We start from the raw sequence: 20,851 nt of genomic DNA on the forward strand, positions 1-20,851 counted from the left end.
AACAAGTCCGAAGTCTCGCGTGGTTTTGTAACATATCGCGTGGCTAGCTGTGGAGGCGCTGCTCTGTAGCTCCCTCGCTTGGGTGAGAGGAGAAACGACGTGACTTTGAGTTGAGTGGCACGCAGGCAGCCAACGCTTCAATCAAAGCAACCAGGATGGCTTGGCACTGGTGCTGCTGGGCTGCTTTGACCAACATTGATTGTTTGGGGCGTGTTTTTTAAACCGTGTTTTAATTCTGCTGCTTCGAGGAGGGCGACGCGCCGCGCGGGCGTTTTTTCCCGTCACTGCACCAACAACAGGAGCTGCTGTGGTCCACCTCAAGGGGGAAACTGTCACCTCTGCTTCGACTGAAAGTGAACCATTGGCCGAAACCGACGAAGACAATCCCCCCTCAGTGCCGGCGCCCAAACCTACAAACTGCAGGCACGGGCTAGCTGCAGGCTAGTCAGCTAAGTTGGTAACTTTGTTGACGAGCTGCGGTTATCTAACGCGGATATGAGCCGTGACTAACCCTCAGTCTCTGCTCAGAGTTCCAGCTCAGATGTGGTCGATGCTGCCTGAATAATTCTGTACGGGAGATAAAGTGAGGGCATGGTGCATTTCGTAGTCGCAAAAGTTAGCTAACGTATAGCTAGCTCGCAAACCATGCTAGTTATGCTAGTTTCTAACATGACTCACTGGCTGTTAATGAATGTGCCGTATCGCAACATCGGGTGTTGTCTGGCTGCTTCACCGAAACGCTGCCGATGACTCCTTCATGACCACAGAGAAGAAGACTTCGTCCTGACTCCCGTCACGTCTGGGACAAAAAAAACAAAAAACAATAACAACAACTCGATTTTATTTGACGAGAATACTTGGATTTTGGCGAGAATAGTACCATGGGATCTCTGAAGGCTCTCCAGGAGTGGTGTCGGATACAGTGTGAGGGTTACAGCGATGTGGACATTAAGGACATGTCTACGTCCTTTCGGGACGGTTTGGCGTTTTGTGCCATAATACATCGTTACAGACCAGAACTGATGTAAGTAACCTGAAATATAGCGATGTTACAGTCTTACTGCCCAACATAAGCAGGCTAGCAGGCAGGTCCATATGAGAAACAGACGTTACTATGATTAACAGGATTTGTACAAAGCAGCTGGCTCCAGTTTTGTGGAGTGACAAGCTGCTTACTGTTGTCTTTGACATTGTCTTCTAGCACTGTTATCATTAGTGTGCTAATCCAGTCAGGATCCCTCAGGTTACTCTATGATGCATTTTAAAGATCTGTGATGATTTAAGGCTACTTTTTAAGGCTCCTGTCGACAAAGATCAGAGTTCTTTTTGCATACATTTGAAACAGAGCTGCCTCATTCAAAACACTGCGTTAGCAGGGCTTAGTATGGTGCCACTAGTAGTTAGATAACTTCTTCTTTACATGTCTGTGTTAGACACGTCAACAGTATGGTTTATTAATGTTCTGTGTTTGCTGTATCATAGCCAATTACACATGTAAAATTAATGAACATTGTAGAGTGAGAGACCATTGTGCTGTTATTAACTCAGACTGACAGGCCATACCCTGTCTGTGACAACACACCCCTCCTCTCTGCATTTCACACCCACACACAGTACAGAAGCTCCCACAACACTCAGCCGCAGAAGCTGACTTATTACAGCGATGAAGAAATTATGACATGACGTTGTTTTTTTGATGGAGAACCAATTACTCACAGTTGATGAGTGACTTTGAGCAGCCAATGCTCAAACACACCAAAAAGACCAAGTGCGTGTTGATTAGTGAGAATCAGCCCCTCAGTACTTCCATCTTCCATATAATGGGGCCATCACGTGTTTGGGTTTTTTAGATCTGGCATGTCAACATAGATCAATGATTTGGTTTGAAACGTTTCCATTATTTTAAGTGGGACAGTAAATAGACACAAAAAACTCCTACATTCATATGACTCACATTAGACATGCATTTCTGTGGAAAAGCACTAGCCCTGTAGCTCACTGGGAGGTGCAAGCTGTTGACAGCGTTGGGTTTAGTGGTTTGATTCTGTCGGACCCACGTCCTTGTAGGAGGATTGTGTAAAAGCACCCAATAAATGTTCTGCCCATCCTTTGTCTGAGAGAGGAAAAACTCTTGTGTGATGGGATGGTTTTGGACAATAAGCATCTTGCTCGTGCTGCCAGCCTCTCAGGTGGTCCAGACTTTGGTGAGTAAAGTGTACCATGCTTGGATGGTAGCAGAACAAACATTCACTGAGGGACCAGTCAGTGAAGTGGAATGTATCTGCGTACACAGCTCAGCAGTACAGCTCAAAGTAAGAGAGAGGACAAATCCTGAACACCCAGCTTTCAAGCTCTGCCTCTTCAATTTGTGTCCCAGCATGCCTCCCCGTTCAGCCCTCTGTGTAGCTGCAGCAGCCCAGCCGAACTTGCCCTGATCCAGACAGACAGTCCGTCAGGCTAATCTGCAGCTGAGACCTCCGCCTGTCAAACTGGATTTAGCTCCAGTGTTGGGCCTGGCCACTGAAGCGCTGCCCTGCTCTCTGCAGCCGATGTATGCTTATCAAAATACATCACACCGACGTAGAGGAGAGACATTAGTACTGCAAATGGCCTCCTTTGAATTTCAGCTGAGGTCAACTGTCACTCACTGGAGAGGAAGTAGATATGGCTGCAAGAAACCTTCCATGGCCTAGTTGGCCAAAGTGCATGGGATAAGTCACAGTCAAAGTTTCGCTTAAGTTACAGTTGTGCATATAAACTCAGCTCCTGGTCAAACTGTAATAGAGCAGTGCAAACACTCACATCATCCATGTAATTTCATTTTTTACAACATCACCAAATGCCTATCCTGTAAGCTCCATGACAAGCCTCTCCATACAACTGAACTAGATTTAGCAGATATACCAGTTCATCCAGGTTTTGATCTTGAGTATATTAATTGCCTGACACACGACAAACGCACACCGTTCCTCAGCAGTCCTCATTCCCAAAATAAACCCACAAGTGAGACTGTGAGTCACCATGGATTAGGTTTGCAATACAGATCACACTGCTCTTCATCATCCACGTCAGTGTTGTCTGGCACTGTCTGTTCTCGCAACGGTATTTTTTGACAGCGGCTGGAGTTCCATCTGGTTATGTTGGTGGATCTGACACAGTGGACTTTTACATGATCTTGACACACTATAGCCGCTGCTCCATGCATCTGTGACCATGGGAGCTAGATTAGAGAGAACAGAGGTCACTTTGTGTGGCTCTAACACGGAGCTCATTCACAGGGTTTTTCGCCTTCTTGAGAGTTCCACATGTCCACAAGCTCTCACCAGGGTCATGGTGCTTTTCTTTTTTCCACCATACTGTTTTCCTACTACTACACACTTGTGTCAACATACATGCATTCATGCACACAACCAAGCTTTCATCCCAGAACACCTCAGACATTTTCCAGTTTTACTGCAGGATGTTTACTGGTGAGAGGCCTGGCTTTAGTTCCTCGCTTCGGGCATTTCAAAGCACAGCCCTGTAATTATCAGCCCATCACTCCTGCTTGACGCAGTGGCGTCTTTCCTTTTGTCCGGGCTGGTTTTTCACACCAGGCGTCACTTATGTGCGCTTTGGGACAAATTGTCAGCTGTGGTTGCTGCGAAGCTGAACTGCACACCGTTCCTGTCTGTCATGCTGTCAACCAATTATAGCTTTTTGATGGTTCATAGCATAAGTGGAAATAGGTCAAGCAAGCTAAATACAACACTGTCCTGTATCAGCATGGACAGTTACTTCTTTATGGTCCTCTGTAAGAGTCCTGATATAGATGGAGATACCATGGTTTGCAGTTGCTACAGGCTTTATGACTGTACACTGACTAGCTGCATATTCAGCCTTATCTTATTTTGATTTGTAACATTTTGTCCTGTCTTGTCGTTCCAGAGACTTTGGGTCACTGTCAAAAGAGAATGTCTACGAGAACAACCGACTGGTGAGTCAATTTCACAGCTGAATGTTTGAGGTTTTAACACTGCTATAATCTTGTGTTGCTTTTCGTGTGACAGTTTGCGCTCTAGGGCAGGGTTATATCACCTCCAAACTAAATATATATATCATTCAGCTTCCAGCGTTGATTCTGTTGCTGCATGTGCTTCACTCAGCCATAGTGTTATTAAGGGTTCATTATTTAATTTGAATAAAAAAATGCTTATTGTCATATTTGTTGAAGCGGTCACCGTATCCTGACAGTAGTACACGAGACAGGTCATGGAAGGACATGGAAGTTGTACTCTCTCAAATTCTGTGGCTCACAGTCCACGCTCTTCTCAGTGTTGCCAACTGCTGCTTTAAGCTTCACGGCTGGATGCAGTCGTGGTGGGTGTGACTTCACTGAATGTGACTGTTTGTGGAGAGAAGTGTTATTAATCCCGATGGAGCCTGTCGAGGGGAAACAGGGAGAGGGAGGAAGCCAGAGCATTTAGGGTCATAAAAAGTTTTTGACATAAGCCTGTGATGGCACCATGTGAAGAGGATTTCAAGTGCAAAAATGCTGAATTTGCAGTCCGTGGATTGAAACTAGCAAGAAACTTTTATTTTGATCATATTTCCCTCATTGGGTTTTTCCACATTGTCTGTATGCCAACAGAGCATTGAGAGATGAAATGGGAGTCTCCTCACATGAAGTCTGAGCTAAGCTTTGGCAGCTCTTTGCTGCTGTTTACATTTGTTTTATCCAACAGCTTTGAGGGAAAAGGGGGCAGTTGGTGGTAGTACTGGAAACAAACTCTGTGTGCTGTCTGTCACCTGGGTTTTTATACATAAAGCAGGTAATTCAGAATCAGAATCACCTTTGTTGGCCAAGTTCGTACAAGCAAACAAGGAATTTGACTCTTTGACTTCTCTCTCTATGCACAGTGAAGTAAAGATATAGACTAGAACAATGAAAACAAGAACAATATAAATACTCATAAATAGCCGTATATACAGTGGAGGGAGGTGTGGTGCATTTATGTAGTGCAAATTCGTTGTATCCATCAGGTCTAAGCCTGAGTGACTAATGTAATATTTGAAAATGAGAAAAGCTCTCAAATCACCTAAGTCAGATTTTAATTTTACGGAGCTAGATATGAGCTCCTTAAATTTGTTCATGGTTGTCCCTCTCCTGGTATTACTTCTCTAATAAACCTTTCATACAGGAGACATATACAGAGTTCAGCTTAACAAGTAACCCTTGACCCAAGGGTCAACCCCCAAGGCTTGACCTTGGAGTCAGAAACTCTGGTCTGCGGCTGTAGAATCAGGCCGAGTTACATTTTTCAGGAAGCAAATAAAGTTACTGTAAGTGTCAGTTTTAATTTCCTCTTGTCACTCACATTCTGTTGCACGACCTCTCATGTATTCTCACTCTCACTCTAGCAGGATGTGCATGACAGCATGCGCATAAACGTTATAAACACACAAAAAGTAACTTAGATGATAGCTGGCTTCACGTCGGCTGTCCTGTGAAGTTTAACAACACGCCTCACAACAGGCACATACATATGCAGTATGTATGTTGAGTTCAGTTGTCTAGCTGGCCCTTATCTTGTAGTGAGTCTATTAGGTACAGCTGAGAGAGAGACCGACTGGAAAAAATTTGTGTTTTTAATGATGGATAATATCTGGTTGATCTACAGAAGTTGGGCCTGTAACTAAGAGTAGCTAATAGCTGATGTCAAGAAAGAGCAGGAGCAGATGAATTTGTGAGTGGACTATTCTGGTCCATCTATGCTGAAACAAATTATAATATGCCCAATCATGACAGCCTTGTAGGTGGTGCAGTTTTATAATTCTTGAGTTACCATCTTTGATTAAATCAGTTAAAATCCCTTGTCCTCACTTCGAAATGATGTTGGATTCTCAGTATAAAAGCCAGTTCAGACCTGCGTTTCTCTGAGGTCAGGAGGAGTGTGATGAAAGCAGGTCAGCTTATCATGACACGCAGTAATCCACTCTGACCTGCTTCACTGTTTTTCTGTGACTGTGTGTCAAAAATCTGCATTTCAGCTTCATACAAAATTGACCCTTTTGTGTGGAATGGTGCTGTGAAAGGAATCAATGTAGTGAATCAATATGTTATCATTTTCTAGAGCATTGTTTTATTTTCAGTAAATTGCAGGAAAGTAGGTAGTTTGAACTTGGAAGAGTGGACAGTTTTAGCTGTTATCCTTGCATCGTTTATGCAATGCAGTACAATGCATTTGGATTAATTTAGGTTTAGTTCCTCTTTGTTGGTGGGATTATCTCAGAGTTGTGTGACTGCCAGTGATTGTATGCGTGTGATTATGTAACCTTACCCGCTTTCTCATTCCTTCAGTGGAATTTTTCATTAGACTGATGGTTATCCTCAAAAGACAAACATTACATTATGGGCAAATGACTGATGTTTTGGCAGCAATTGGATTATTCAGGGCATCGAGAATGTGCTGCTTGGTGGGCTATGGCAAGCATGTGAGGACATTATTCTGTCCTCAGTTTCTGCATCTTTCGCCTCTGAGTTTCTGTGAATAACCAGATTAAGGGTTTAGTTCAAGTAAAACATTTACATAGTATGCAGTAACTCGACTTTGCACACAAAACATACTTTCCCATTCAGCCCTATTGGTATTAAACTATGCAGATAGTTTCAGTTTTATGATATCAGATATCAGTCTCTGAGGTTTCTCCTGCCACCCCAGTACAATGAAGGTAAATGGACTTCTGTTTGCGCTCCACAGCACGTTGAAAAGTTATATTTGGAAGCCAAGAGCAACGTGTCTTTCCATAAACATTATCTCATACCAGTTATTCAGGGTGATCCACAGACATCGCTGTCAACAGCTTCCATTGCAGCTGCTTTATACCATAGAAGTAGTCCAAAGACACTGAGGGAAATCAGACCATGAGACACAGTGCGTTGAAATATTAAGAAGTAATCCAGGTCTGATTTTTAGCCTAAAACAATTTAGTTCACCTGGTTGAAACGAATGAATGACAGCTGGAATAATCAGATCACCATCTTTGGTTACAAGTGGCAGTAGTACTTACTATGATTTATTATTGGCATGCATATAAACACACTGCTTCCAGTTTCTCAGCTTCTTACTCCTCTACCTCGCTCCTATTCTGTCTTCGCTTCATCACAGGCGTTTGAGGTGGCAGAGACACAGCTGGGCATTCCAGCCCTGTTGGACGCAGAAGACATGGTGTCCATGAAAGTGCCTGATCGACTGAGCATCATCACATACGTTTCCCAGTACTACAACTTCTTCAACAACAAGTCTCAAGGTGGGTCCTAAACAAATCAGTTGGATTTCATTAAAAGCTGTGTGGGAAATAAAAGACAGTTAATGTTTTGGTTTATGCTGTTCTTATAATTTTGACCAAACATTTAACAGATAAATTCATCAGAGGATGTTGACTGATGCAAAATCTGCTTTTAGCGTGTGTCTCCTCCAATGACAGTTTCAGAGCCATAAAAACTGTTCTCCCTCCGCGTATCTTGAGCAGAGCAACTTATATAACGTGTGGTTGTGACAGCATCTTACATAAGTAGTTTCTATCATTAACTGATGACTTCCTTTTCCACAGCAAACCCACCTTGCATGAAAAGACTGAGCTCTGTCGGTCTTAATGAGCCAGCCCTGAAAAGGCCCCCAACCCCTTTGGAAGACAAAGCGGTTGAGTCTGAGGTAAGAACACAACTTGGCATAGAGACAAACATGAATTACCCAGTGCATGTGTTGATAATGATTTTTCTGATGCCCCAGATAAAACCCATAAAAACTGCATCACAGAACTACATAATTTCAGCATGACGCTCCACTGGAGCTGCATGTTAACAAGCTGTATGTTTTTTAGGTAATGTTTTATTTATGGTGCCCCTTTGAGGCCTGGGTAAGCACACTGAAACCACTGTATCTGAAGCCTCGGATTATCTAAGTTGAATAATTCTGCATGTGCAATTTTGGGGGTATTAAGTCACCAGATCTGTACAATACAAATCCCATCCTGCCATTGCTGTACAACAATGTACAATAACGACTTCAGTATTTTATAATTACTACTTCCTTGTGTGGGCTTTGTGTTGCACAGCAGGGGAAAAGCGAAGCAACAGAGGTAGAGTGAGTCTATAAAGATAGCCTCTGTATCCTGTCTCTTTTCTCTCGCATGCCTTCAACTTCTTTCCTCCATCCCGTACTCCCATGTACTGGCATCCTCGTCAACCCCCCACCCCCCCTTCCCCTCTTCAGATGGAAATCCATTCCACTCCCTCCTCTTCCTGCTCTTCTTCCTCCTCACATCTGACCCCCCCTCCACTCTCTGGTCCTGAGCCTAGGCAGTAGGATGGGGGGTGGGGGTGGGTTAGGAGGTGAAAACAAAACAGTTAGGTCAGTGTGTTTTGACCATCTCCTGTACTTAACAGACTAACAATAGTATAATATCCTAACACTGTGTGCCAATTTTTTTAATATGCTGCTGCTAACCCCCTTAAAAGCCCGCCCAAAAAACAAAATCACGAATATATCAGTAATTAATATCAATCATATCCAAAATATGTGCCCCCCAGAGCCACTAACCCAAGCTGTTTGGATTTTGTTACTAATAAAAAGTATTTTTTACTATGACATACATTTTCGTATCAATCAAACAATGTTGAACTGAAAACTAAATGCAGTAATGAGCCACACGACTCGATGAGCGCTAGACGTAACCAAGTAGATATAGCTCGCTAAACAGAATGAACAATCCGCATCCTGAAATCCTGACTCCATGTTTGATCTCCCCCTCCCCCATTACTCTCCATCTACCCCCCTTCCCCTGACGTCTCCTCCCTGTCCTCTCCCTGCGAACAACGTCCCGGTCGCTTGCACTAGCCGAGCCAGCCCACGCAGACAGGTGTAGAAGCGGCTGCAGCAGTGAAGCACAGCACACTCAGCAGCACCTGCGCCGCCTGCCAGAAACACGTCCACCTGGTGCAGAGGTTTCTGGTGGACGGCAAGCTCTACCATCGCAACTGCTTCAGGTGAACACTGCAGCTCCGGCTTCTGTGACCTTGGAACCATAGCATGTATCTGACACTTACATGAAAGATAGATGCTCTTTCAGTTTCTTTAAGTTATAATCCTCAAGATTTTAGTCCCGGTTGGCAGCACCCATGGTGACTGGTGGTAAAAGCAACTGTGATTCAATGCTACAGGTTACACACGTCAGACAGCTACTAGCTTAACGCCATGAACAACAACACCAATGTGTCACTAGCTGAATACGTTTAATGTGATCTAGCAGCAGTGTCTCATGCATTGGTATGCAATTTAACAATGAAAACTTCTGTATAGAGAGGAATATAAATACATTGTTTGGCTGCTGAATGCAGTATGCCAGCCACAAGAGGCAAGCACTGCATTTGAGTCCATGAAAATCTTAAGGATAATAACTTTTAGAGGAGAAAAAACTGTTAATAGTTAGATATTTCTACATATTAGACAATACCAGATTATTGTGTATTATTTTGACATTTGCTCATGTTAGTAATCTCCTGTAGCTTTATGTCTCTACGATCACTGACCCGTTGGTGACGCTGCTGTGGCCCTGTGTTATTGTTGTCTCAGGTGCATAGAGTGTCACAGCACTTTGCTTCCTGGATCCTACAAATTAGGAAGCGACTCTGGTGCACTGGTCTGCACACATCACCTCGCGAGGCATGCCAGTCAGAACGGACGGCCTGACCTCAGTGAGAGACCACTGGTAGTTCAGTCTGTCAGGATTGGTCGCAGCACAATTCCTCACAGCCCGCCCTCTGAGAGGGACCGGGCAAAGACTCCTTCTCCAGTGCCTCTAGCAAATGAGACTGACATGCCCACCAGTGACTCCGTCTCAGTCACCGCTGTTACAACAAATAAAGCAGACTCTCTGGAAAAAGCCAAAGAGATAGATGGCAGTGGAGAGACAGAGGAGACCCCGCGTTCTGCTTCTCCTCCTAACCCTTTTGATGAGAGCGATGAAGAGGAGGAAGAGGAAGAGGAAGAGAAAGAGGAACACAGTAAAACACCAGCCAAATTAACAACCAATGGGGACCTGCCCTCTACACCGGTCAGTCATCAAGAAGCTGCCACTCGGCCTGTACCGGCACCCCGACGGGTCTCTGAACCCACCCCTCCTCCTCGTCCTGCTCCTCGAGCTCGGCTCCCCCGTACAGGAGACGGCCTCACAGTCGGTGCGTGCTCACTGCAGAATATAAATGAGTGTAGATTAACATAGCATCTAATGATATTCATCCTTACATTTTACTTGAAATCACAGGGGAACAGCAGAAGCCTCCGATTCCTCCCAAGCCCAGAGAAAGATCCCAGTCTCCTGGAAGGTAGCGTAGCTCCTGTTAAACTCCTCTCTTTCTGTCCTTTGTCACCATTTCACCCGTAATCACATCATTACAGTTTCTCTGTTCACAGCATGTACTGTAGCTGTTTGCCCCTCCATGTCTCCATTTGGCTGTTGTTGTCTTCCCCTCTGTGACCCCCCCACCCCCACCCCCCCCCCCCATCCCTGTCTGTGTGTCTCACTGTCCAGCCTGTCCAGTGGCACCCATAAACCCAAAGACCCACCTTGGCTGGCCCTGGTCCAATCAGAACACAAGAAGAAGAAAGCCCCTGCCCCTCCCCCCGCAGGACTGGCAACACCCCCCAATACAGGCTCTCTGTCCTCTCTCAAAGGGGAGGGCTCCAGGCCCAGCACGCCCCCTTTGCCCCCCAACCCATTCGACGATGACGATGATGAAACTAACGAGGCAGAGGAAGAAGAGGGGAGCGAAGGAAGTGCCGTTCCTCCCACCGTGGTGGCCAGTCACCCCTGGTACAGCATCAGTCAGGCAGCTGAGGCGACAGGAGCAGACGCGTCACCCAGTGGAGGAAGCTCGTCCCGCTCTGCCAGCCCCGGGAGCGCCAAGAGCAAGAAACGGCCAGCACCTCGTGTCCCACAGCCACCCGCAGGTAAGCAAGGTCAACCAGCACCGTATTTCACATCTTCAAACTGTGCTGTGTTTGGGGTCCATGTATTTGGGCATTTATTTCAAAACAATTCACGTTTTGCAGTGTTTCAGTAGATTGGTGTTGAAATGAAAGTATGGTTAAAGAGGCAACTTTCAGCTTCGGGTACAGATGTCCACATCATGTAAGGCTTTTAGCTGTTTTTACACATACTTTCAGTTTATTGAATCAAATATGGCTGGACAAATGAAGGTAAAAGTTTTTCTTATTTAGTTCAGTTGACCCTGGTCTGCAGCAAGTGACGTGCATGCTTTATTGGACTGAGATCAAATTATTGACTTGGTCCATCAAGAACAGTGAATCTTTATATAGATAGAAATACTGGTTTTGGCCTAAAACTGTGGCTCTCTGTCCAGGAGTGTTGTCCTGCTGCACAATACAATACTATCCAGTGAATTCTGATGTGTTTGCTTGTGTTTGAGCTGTTATGCAACTATATGTGACTTTCATATTCTCGAGGCTGCATCTTGTGGTAACCCTCCGAGTTTATGCAGATGGAGTCTTGTCTTCTAACAGCTCTGCAATAAGTCTGCTACTTCCTGTGTTCATGATCTGTTGTGCGGGGGTATTTTAACACGTTTCTGTCATCCACTACACTAGTCTGCTGATGTCTACCAGGAGTTCATCAGTGTAATTTTGCCTCATAACAACATACCAAACAGAGGAAAAGGCACTGTCAGTAAAGAGGACAGCCAAAATGAGACAGCAACCAGCACAGCACAACTTTCTCTTTTGTACAACAAGTAACTATGAAACAAAACATGTTTATGTATGTAAATGACTCCAAATCCTACATATTTTTTTAAAATGTGTTTTCAAGCACCCTGAAATTCAAAATGTAAGCTGGCACTTCAGCACAATTGAAGTGAAACAATGAGCCTGGAGTAGAAAGAGGGAGAAAGGGTGATGTTGTGTACAGATGTTCATTGTTTTTTGTTTCTTTTCTCCATCCTCTCCATTTCAATTCGTCCCAACTACTTTGATTCCTGTTTCATTTCTGTTCTTTGGTTTGTCACTGAACCTTCTTTCCTCCTCAGTTCTCTCTCACTCCCAGCTGTCCTCTTGCTCTCCCTCTCCAGCTCTCAGCACAGAGAGTCTGTCATCTGGCTCAGACCACAGCTCCTCCCAGCCCCCGTTGGATGGCAGTGCCAGCAGCGACCAGCAACACGCATTCACCAAAAGTGTCTCAGAGCCTTCCATCTGTTCGCCGTGCGACTCCGCGGCCTCTCCTTCCTCCTCTTCCTCGACAGAGCGCCTTCCTCATCCATCCCCAAGCACCTACTCTTCTCCAGTGCCGTCATATGCCAGCTCAGCTCCAGCCACCCCACAGACCAGTCGCAGCTCTGGGACCAAAGGGCCCGGAGTCCCTCCACCACGACCCCCAGCGGCCCCCAGTCCATTGGCCTCAGGAGCCAACCAGTCACACAATAAGGTAATAGGCCCACCTCCCACTAAAGCAGTGTAAAACAATACACTTTGCACATTATACTCCAGCTGTATCTCTTTCCTCATTTTAGCGGATCTGTAAGGAGAACCCGTTCAACAGGAAAGCTTCTCCTTCTCCCGCTAAATCCAAAACCAAACCACAAAAAGGCCCTCGTCCGGCCAGACCCCCGGCCCCCGGCCACGGCTTCCCTCTTATCAAACGCAAGGTACAAAAACTAAAGAGAATATATATACAGTACATTTTAGCATAGAAAAATAAAGTGGAATGAGTTTCAACATCTGTGTCAAACAAACAAACATGTGTCAGGAGTTTTACTCAAATGGTCCAAACATCCATCCAGGTGCAGTCAGATCAGTACATCCCAGTGGAGGACATCCACGGGGAGATGAGTCAGCTGGAGACGCAGCTGGATGAACTGGAGCAGAGGGGAGTGGAGCTGGAGAAGAAGCTGAGAGACAACCCTAACGGTAACACATCACACAAAAAACTCCTGCTTAAATATATTACGAAGGTATGATAGGATTATAATCCATTATAGTTGTGACCAATGGAAAATGGGGAAAAGGCAAGATCTCTAGATTTTACCTGAAGATAACAAAAACTGTATATCTCCGTGTTCCTCTTTTGTGGTTACAGATGAGGATGAGGAGCGCCTGTTGGTGGACTGGTTCACACTCATCCACGAGAAACACCTTTTAGTGCGACGAGAAGCTGAGCTGGTCTACACGTGAGTATCAGGCTGCAGCAAGGGGCAAGTGTTAGAACCGTAAGACTTGAATGCCAGTCAATTTGAGTCGTGCTCATTATAGCTGATTTATTCGGTGGAGCTAATGAGCCAAGTTCCTGTGCTTCAAGATTTGAGTTTCCGCAGTCATTAAGACTCCACAAAAAGAAAGCGCTTGAAAGTGCTGTTGTAAAGAGGTTACCAGTGTGTAACGGACCGTGTGAATGCGGCCCTCTGCAGAGCGAAGCAGCAGAACCTGGAAGAGAGACAAGCTGACGTGGAGTACGAGCTGAGGTGTCTTCTTAACAAACCAGGTGTGTTTGGTCATAGTCGCATTTCATTGTCTATGTGTTCGAGAGCAAATAACTGCCAGCCACACTTCACTTCTATATCCACACATAGATTATAGTAAAGAACCATTAATGACAGTATTTGTGCAACTTGAATAAAACATACACACAGCTGCATCATAATCTATAACACTATTACAATTAAAAGACATCCAGAGTGAAATCATTCATTGCCGCCCCTTCCTTCCTCAGAAAAAGACTGGACGGACGAGGACAAGAGTCGGGAGCAGGAGCTAATGGCCGAGCTGGTCACCATCATCGAACAGCGCAACCAAATAGTGAACAACATGGACCAGGACAGGCAGAGGTGATCAATAAGTGGCAGTTAACTGTGTGTCTCTGCACTGACGTGGAGCGTATTGATCAGTGATACTTTACAACCACCAGCAATCTAACAGTCATTCTGTCACAGGGAAGAAGAGGAGGATAAACTAATGGAAGCCATGCTGAAGAAAAAAGGTAGGACGAAGAGTTTAGATCCACTTGTAGCAGGTTAATTATCTCTGAAATGTCGCATCTCACTCTTTCTCCTTAACTTGCCTTATTTCAAAAACGTCATGTTCTTTTTATTTCCATCTTCATCAGACTTCCATAAGGATCCGGAGGGTGAGCAGCAGCAGCAGCAGCAACCGAAGAAAAAAGGGGCAAAATTCAAACCCATTAAAGTGCTCAAGAGGCTGAGCCATAAAGGAGAACCAGGCAAGAACCACAGCCCCCACAAGGAGAAAACACCATAGAGAGGACGTGTTCTCTATTGAGACTGTTTTAACAAGAGGAAAATAAAAGAGGATGTGAGACAAGAAATGCTCCAGGTCAAGCAGATAAAACGAGGTCTCCTTGAACTGTGTCATTAATAACTTGAAGTGCAACCCGGGCTCCACTCCCTGCTCTTATTCACAAACTGTTTCCTGCTGCCTCTCTGTGTTTGAAAGACAAGGTATAACAACTGACCCGCTTTAAGAGTTGAAGTGTCTGTAAGCTCTGTGACCCCTTCATGCTTGTGAAGTGTTGAGCAGGTTTCCTCGTTACTGCACTGATTTGTTGTACATTGCTTCACTGTCCTTTGCATTGCGCAGCATCTGCTTCCTGCAGGCCTTTATCAAGGCTCAGCAAAGGTGTGACTCATCAGTTTCCTTTGAACGAAGGCAGTTGGATGTAAGTTGATCCCTGACATATTTTAGTTTTTACCATTTTTACTTCTGACTTTCACCCCTTGAGTGCCCAAAGGTCAGTAGATGGTTTCACATTATGTCTGATGGTTTAAGCCTGTGGTACTAGTTAAAAAAAAAAAGTAAGAAATCTGCTTATCATTTTGCATCATCTACCTTTGAAATGCTCAATCAGCAATGGATACCTAAGCTTTTTTAGCTGCTATGATATGATTGTTGTTGCGCTATTTTTTACTTTCTTCAGTGATATGGTTGTGATGGTGTCATTTGTATAAATGTATATCATCGAAGATGAGGATGAGCGTAGATACAGTATTGGTGCGTGTGTGCGTGCGACTCAAAATCAGATTTAGATGTGAGGTCTAGAGGAGAGTATTATAGAAAGAGTTAAAGTGTAGATGTCTGTTAGAAAGTTTATTAATATGAAAGGTCCCACATGCAATAAAGGATATTAGGAAAGGCAGACTTACGGTATTTTAACAACTGCAGCAAAACACCAGTTTATAACAGTTTTAACTATTGGGGGGGAAAACCTGAATATGCAATCATTAATTTATATTTGACTATGCCTTTATGTATGTTTCCATGTTTTGCCTTACAAGTGGATAGGAAAAAAACGTTTAATATTGTGCCATTTATTTAATTGCTTATGTAGACGAGCGTCATTTGTTTGAGCTAATGTAAATGTCTGTATGTTTACTGATTCTGTTACCGTTTCGTCATTTAGACTGTCCTCCATTTTAAATGGTAACCTCTGTTGTGTGTCTGTTTCTGCTCTGTGCCTGTCCAGCTGAAACCCCAAGGGCTTCTGTAGCGCCACATTTCTGTCAGCTAGACGTTGTCCTGAAACAGCAGCAGGATTATAAAAGGACTGAAAGTGGAAGGCAGAGGAATAAAATAACTTAATGCGAGCTGTGAATGTGTCTTGTAAATTTAATGCTTTTGCCACCTGACATCTCAGTTTTGTCTTCGCTGCTGTGCTTTCACACCTGAAGTGTTCCAAATGAAGCGCAGTGCAGCCGGTCAGCTGTAACCTGTTTGCAGACATCACCACCACACTTAACTCGTTCATAATCTGAATGTTTGACCTTGAAATTGGGTTTCTTGTAGTTTCTTTCACTTCACTTCCAAGTGTCCAGTCAGAGACAGTGATACTTCTCTCCTCCCGCCTCTTTCAAGTCCATGTTTTCTCTCATCTGTTCAGCAGTCGCTCCTTTCCTCTTCGGTGTCACTATGTCCTTGGGATTGCGGGCCTTGTCCAACACCTCCAGTTCTCGAATTCTCTGTTAGAGGGGGTGTGACACAGTACAGCATTGACCTCAATTGTATTTCATCCATCCATCTATTGTCTATACCTCATCTCCTTAAGGGTCACGAGAGGCAGGGTACACCCTGGACTGGTCACCAGTCAATCGCAGGGCTGACACATAGAGACAGACAAACATTCACGCTCACACTCACACCTACGGGCAATTTAGAGTCACTAATTAGCCTAACCTGCATGTCTTTAGACTGTGGGAGGAAGCCGGAGAACCTGGAGAAAACCCACGCAAACAAGGGGAGAACAGGCAGCCTCCACACAGGAAGGTCCCAGGTTCAAACCACAGTAAGAGAATAAGTAATACACTCTTTCTCTGTTAGTTTGTATCAAACCTGAATCTAAATGCCCAAATACAGACCAGCACTAATGCCATTTTATGGATCTATTTACATTGCTATTGATCTTTCTGTGTCAGCATGTAATTATAGTATTATAGTATATATGTATTATTATTAGAACTAAGCATACGTACATACATACATAATGACAGCAGCACAAAACCACCTAATGTGAGCAGTAATGTGAACCATTGCTGGTTTACCTGGGATATCTCGCTGTTGATGATACTGATGTACTGCTTTTCCTGGCCCAGAGAGGCCATATCTGCCAGAAACTGTCGTCTCTCCTCTATTTCATCCAGAACTACAAAAGAAATTATTATTAGACTTGTTTGAGGGGCAATGGGTATATTTAGACAAGCAGAAGGGAATTTAATTATAGAAACATCAACAGTAGTTAGTACAACTCTTCTACGTCGTCTGTTTCTGTGCAGTCAGCCCCACCTTCCTGACACCGGTCCCCCCCCTCCGCCGCTCCCTGGTTCACAGATGCAGGAACGTTTTGGTGAGATGCAGCTGTGGGCTCTTCCTCTCCTGTTGCCAAAATATTCTGAAGCCTCTTCTTCTCTTTCTCCAAGTCTCCTATGGGGACATGACGAAAAAGAAACAATAGAAGAAGAATGGAAGGTTATCCAAATTTAGCGATGAATGGCCTGTAGTACATCATCGGTGTTTGCAATAGGCCAGTCAAAGCACATGAATGCAGTGACAGCTTCAGGAACATACTAGTAGGACCAGGATGGAACTTCTCTCTCACGTAGCTGTTCCCAGAACGACAGGATTCAGCGCTGCGTCTCTGAGGCTTGCCTGACAGGTGCTTCTGGACAGGTTTGCTGGTTTTAGGCTTAGGAGGGGAGGCCGATGATCTGAGGGCAGAGGTCAGTGGTAAAGCTGTTCCATCTGTGAGGGTGAAAGTTAAAAAAAAATTTTTTAATGTGGTAACACGACTCTCACTGGGTAATTGTCTATTTTAATTTGTGTACTGCAAATGTGAGGTTAGCTGGCCTCTGTTAAATTACCTTTGAGGAATGCATCATCTGGATTTTTAACAGTATATCAAATGGCAAGTTTTCCAATAAAAATTTGAGAATGTTTTAACAAAAACAAATATTTTTAACATAATATACGTAGATGGATAATAGAGCCGCATCATATCAATTATCACCATACTGCATCCTCCAACGTCTCATCCAAAGGTCTCAGACTTACTGTTGAGGCATTCGTTAATCTGCTTCCTCTGGAGGTTGGAGAGCCTTGATTCCTGCATCATTACTGAGCAGCAGGAGACAGAGAGAGAGATTAACATTTCAAAGCCTACTTAATGATAAAAGGCACACACACATATTCCCCTTGTGCATCATCTCACATCTCAGCATGTCCTGGGTCTCCTTGCTGTACTGGGCGGCTCTGGGGTTGTTCCACAGCCCCCCACTGCTCACTGAAGAGGCCTCCATCTGCAACCTCACACACACACACACACACACAAGACATCATCCACAATCTCTTTGACATCAGCTCTGTTACACTGAAAGCTACAGCTCAGTTTTTACATGTTTTTGCGAACTGTGAACAAATGTCTTAACTGACAGACAGGCTGTGGTGGTTTACAGACAGATCCTGGAGCTGCTCCATAGACACTGAATGAGCTGACTCACAGCTGTGAGGCCACAGATTGCAAATATAACTCATGTATGAATGTAAACTAATATTGAAGTCAAATTAATTCCAATTAAATTATTGATGCTCCAGGCCTGGGAACATGTGATATATGATGACTTAAAAATCACTGAAATAGCTCAATGTAGCTTAGCTGAGTTGTAGCTGCTAACGTTAGGTGGCTAATACGAGCTAAAAGTTGATGTCAGAAGGGTGAGACGTTGACTTTGTACGACAGAAACATATGAAAACAAAGGATATCATTTGACAAAGATTAGAAATAACTTACTTAAACGTTTCTTTTCTTATCACCAGTAAAACCAGCGTTGGGTTTAATTGTCGGCCTCCTGTATGGACGGCAGCGTCTGTCTGTTGCTATAGCAACCAAGTAGTTTACAGCACTTCCGGGTGACAGTGATGGTTAACGCGACAGGACTTTTAGCTCCAGACTTCACGAGCTTTTTGAACATTTTTCATTGGTACACCAACTTATTCTACGCACAGAATATTTGCCTTTAATTTACCTTTTCTTTTTAATGATCTAAAGCACATTGACAACATGCGGCCACTAGATGGAGACAAAGACAGGCTGACTGGCTTGTGTTGCTGCCTCCTCCAGTTAATGCCGATAGTGTGCAAAGGAATTAAGAGCTGATTACAAATTTCATAACAAAGCACTCATTATCCTCAAAGGGATATTTTTAGTCTGGTATTAAGCAGAATATTAATACTACTGTGCCGGTTCTCTCCACTTTGCAGCTACTAATATCCAATTTCCCCGCAGGGATCATTATACACTTTTGTGTATTTGTGTGGAAAGAAGGCGATCACATAAGAAAAATTAAGCAGTAGACTCTTAAACACAAAAGTGATCCAAGTCCTCCATATTAAAATGAGCAATATCCTAAAAATATCAATTCTAAGCATTTGAGGTATCTATTTGGCCCTTTAAAATCCCTAAATTATATAGGATATGACTACATGATGCACACTGTGTCTCCTCTTTTTTTGGTGTCTTATGATAGCATCACACATCACACAAATTCACAGGTTAGTCTAAGGTTTTTATAAGTGACCTCTCCTCTGGCAAACCGTAACAGACAAACTGTAGATGAGCTTGTGTGATGTGTCTAAGGCCGTAAAAAGAGAAGTTTTGTGGAGCTGGCCACCAGAGTTTTCAGCCTGCGCAGTGGGTGTCTTGCGCGGTCCTCACTCTGAGGGAAAGAGAGGGTCTTTATCAGTGGCAGGCTAGCCATCAGGGATCAGCAGCAGTCAGGAGTCCATTATCTGTGCAAAGACAGCAGCCTGCCTCTGCCCCGTGTCTACAGATAAACAGCAGCCAGGCTATAATCATCTTTCACACGCAGGTCTTCTCAGAAGTCAGAGCAGAATGTCCTCACTGGGAAAACAGACACTAACCTGTATGTGTGTGTGATGAGTGTGTTAAAACATAGAGGTACTGGCTAAACAAAGGGGATGATGTTTTATGTGCAGGCTTAAAAGCTGAATCATGTTGGTGTGTGTGTGTGTTAATGAGTTACCAACCTGCTTGCTATTATTCATTAATATTTGTTAATATCATGTATGTATGGTGAGCGTCTGTGAGTGGCTTTGTGATAAAGATCATAGGAAATATCAAGTGAATTCTCTTTGTGATGGAGCTTTATATGTACTCATGTCCACACACTAACAGTCTGAACTCTGTGCTAAAGCGTGCTTTATGAGATAGTGGCCGAACATGACCTGTTTACTTGTGAATGAAAGCGAAGATAGAGAGCTCCGCATTCATCTCAAGTGTCAGCGGATCATTTTCCAGCATTTTTGTGGTGACTTGACTAATGTTTCAGTTTAATTAACATTTAGATGATGCTTTACAGTTTTTTATTACATGCATTTTTACTTCTTGTTGATTATTACTGTATTCTAATATATTTTTAATATCATTTTTTCTATTTTTAGGAAGATTCTATTTATTATTACTATTAATTTCTGCTTTAATCATCAAGGAATTAAAAGTCTAATGTCGCCTGGTTTTGTCTCAGAGGAGCCCTCAGTTCAGGTCCTAGAGTAAAAATGTTGTATAGCTCTATATCACATAGATAATAAAGTTGCTATTAAATTTGGGGCAACTTTTTACAGAACTCTAACTGCACTATATCTGTATTCATGTCTATGCTTTTTTTGTACTTATTCAATAATCTAATTTTATTCTATTTTTGTTTTCATTTTTTCCTTTCCTTGTGTAAAGCCCTTTGAATCCCCTCTGTGTTTGAATTCAAATAAACTTGCCATTGCTCAAAGTTATCTTCACTGTTACATCTTCCAATGACAGACCTCATTTGTGCTTATGTCTAGACCATATAGATACACACAGCAGACACAGCAATCATTGTGTGCAACTTATTCGAAATGAAACACAATTATCATTTGATTTCTTCATCATTATGTAAGTTTCCATGATAACAGTACAGCTATAGGCATGACCATTTGTACAAATTAGTTTGAATTACTTTGGTGAATAACTTCATAATATATATATACATATATATATACATATATATATGATAAAATGACAGCTCGGTGCTCATCAGAATCCCACAGAATCTGAATCTCACAGAACAGGAAGACGGTGGGTTTGAGGTGAGATAGGAAGTTTTCTTAGAGATTGTAAATGAACAATCTTAAAGAATAAAGAAAAGGAGCCAGCTAAGTAACTCACGTTTACGCTCCACCTCCTAACGGTCAAAACCTACATGAAAAAGAGAGATTTGAAGTGAGACTCGCAGCTGACAGAGATA

General features: G+C 43.5%; 2 protein-coding genes across 3 annotated transcripts; one reads left to right on the forward strand and one right to left on the reverse strand.

Annotated features, from left to right (window-relative positions):
* Positions 1 to 94: 94 nt before the first annotated feature.
* On the forward strand, positions 95 to 15,649 carry micall1a (MICAL-like 1a). 2 transcript variants are annotated; one of them, XM_070856503.1, is made up of 16 exons: positions 95 to 1,024; positions 3,928 to 3,976; positions 7,149 to 7,290; positions 7,594 to 7,694; positions 8,880 to 9,028; positions 9,615 to 10,219; positions 10,306 to 10,366; positions 10,573 to 10,991; positions 12,086 to 12,480; positions 12,566 to 12,700; positions 12,836 to 12,962; positions 13,132 to 13,222; positions 13,460 to 13,533; positions 13,762 to 13,876; positions 13,982 to 14,028; positions 14,155 to 15,649. In XM_070856503.1, the coding sequence occupies exons 1-16, from the start codon at positions 882 to 884 to the stop codon at positions 14,304 to 14,306; spliced, it is 2,805 nt and encodes a 934-aa protein (XP_070712604.1). In that variant the 5' UTR covers positions 95 to 881; the 3' UTR covers positions 14,307 to 15,649. The 2 variants fall into 2 exon arrangements, with proteins under 2 accessions (XP_070712604.1, XP_070712605.1); XM_070856504.1 differs by having other exon boundaries at positions 12,128 to 12,480.
* A 90-nt stretch (positions 15,650 to 15,739) lies between these two features.
* c3h22orf23 (chromosome 3 C22orf23 homolog) lies at positions 15,740 to 18,445 on the reverse strand. Its single transcript, XM_070856506.1, has 7 exons — positions 18,343 to 18,445; positions 17,764 to 17,858; positions 17,607 to 17,669; positions 17,124 to 17,297; positions 16,842 to 16,979; positions 16,601 to 16,701; positions 15,740 to 16,021 (listed from the first exon to the last, which is right to left on the reverse strand). Exons 2-7 carry the CDS (start codon positions 17,849 to 17,851, stop codon positions 15,878 to 15,880), a joined length of 708 nt encoding a protein of 235 aa, XP_070712607.1. The 5' UTR covers positions 17,852 to 17,858; positions 18,343 to 18,445; the 3' UTR covers positions 15,740 to 15,877.
* Between the last annotated feature and the right edge of the window lie 2,406 nt (positions 18,446 to 20,851).

The sequence above is a fragment of the Pempheris klunzingeri genome, chromosome 3 (genome assembly GCF_042242105.1).
Source record: "Pempheris klunzingeri isolate RE-2024b chromosome 3, fPemKlu1.hap1, whole genome shotgun sequence".
Taxonomy (NCBI): domain Eukaryota; kingdom Metazoa; phylum Chordata; class Actinopteri; order Acropomatiformes; family Pempheridae; genus Pempheris; species Pempheris klunzingeri.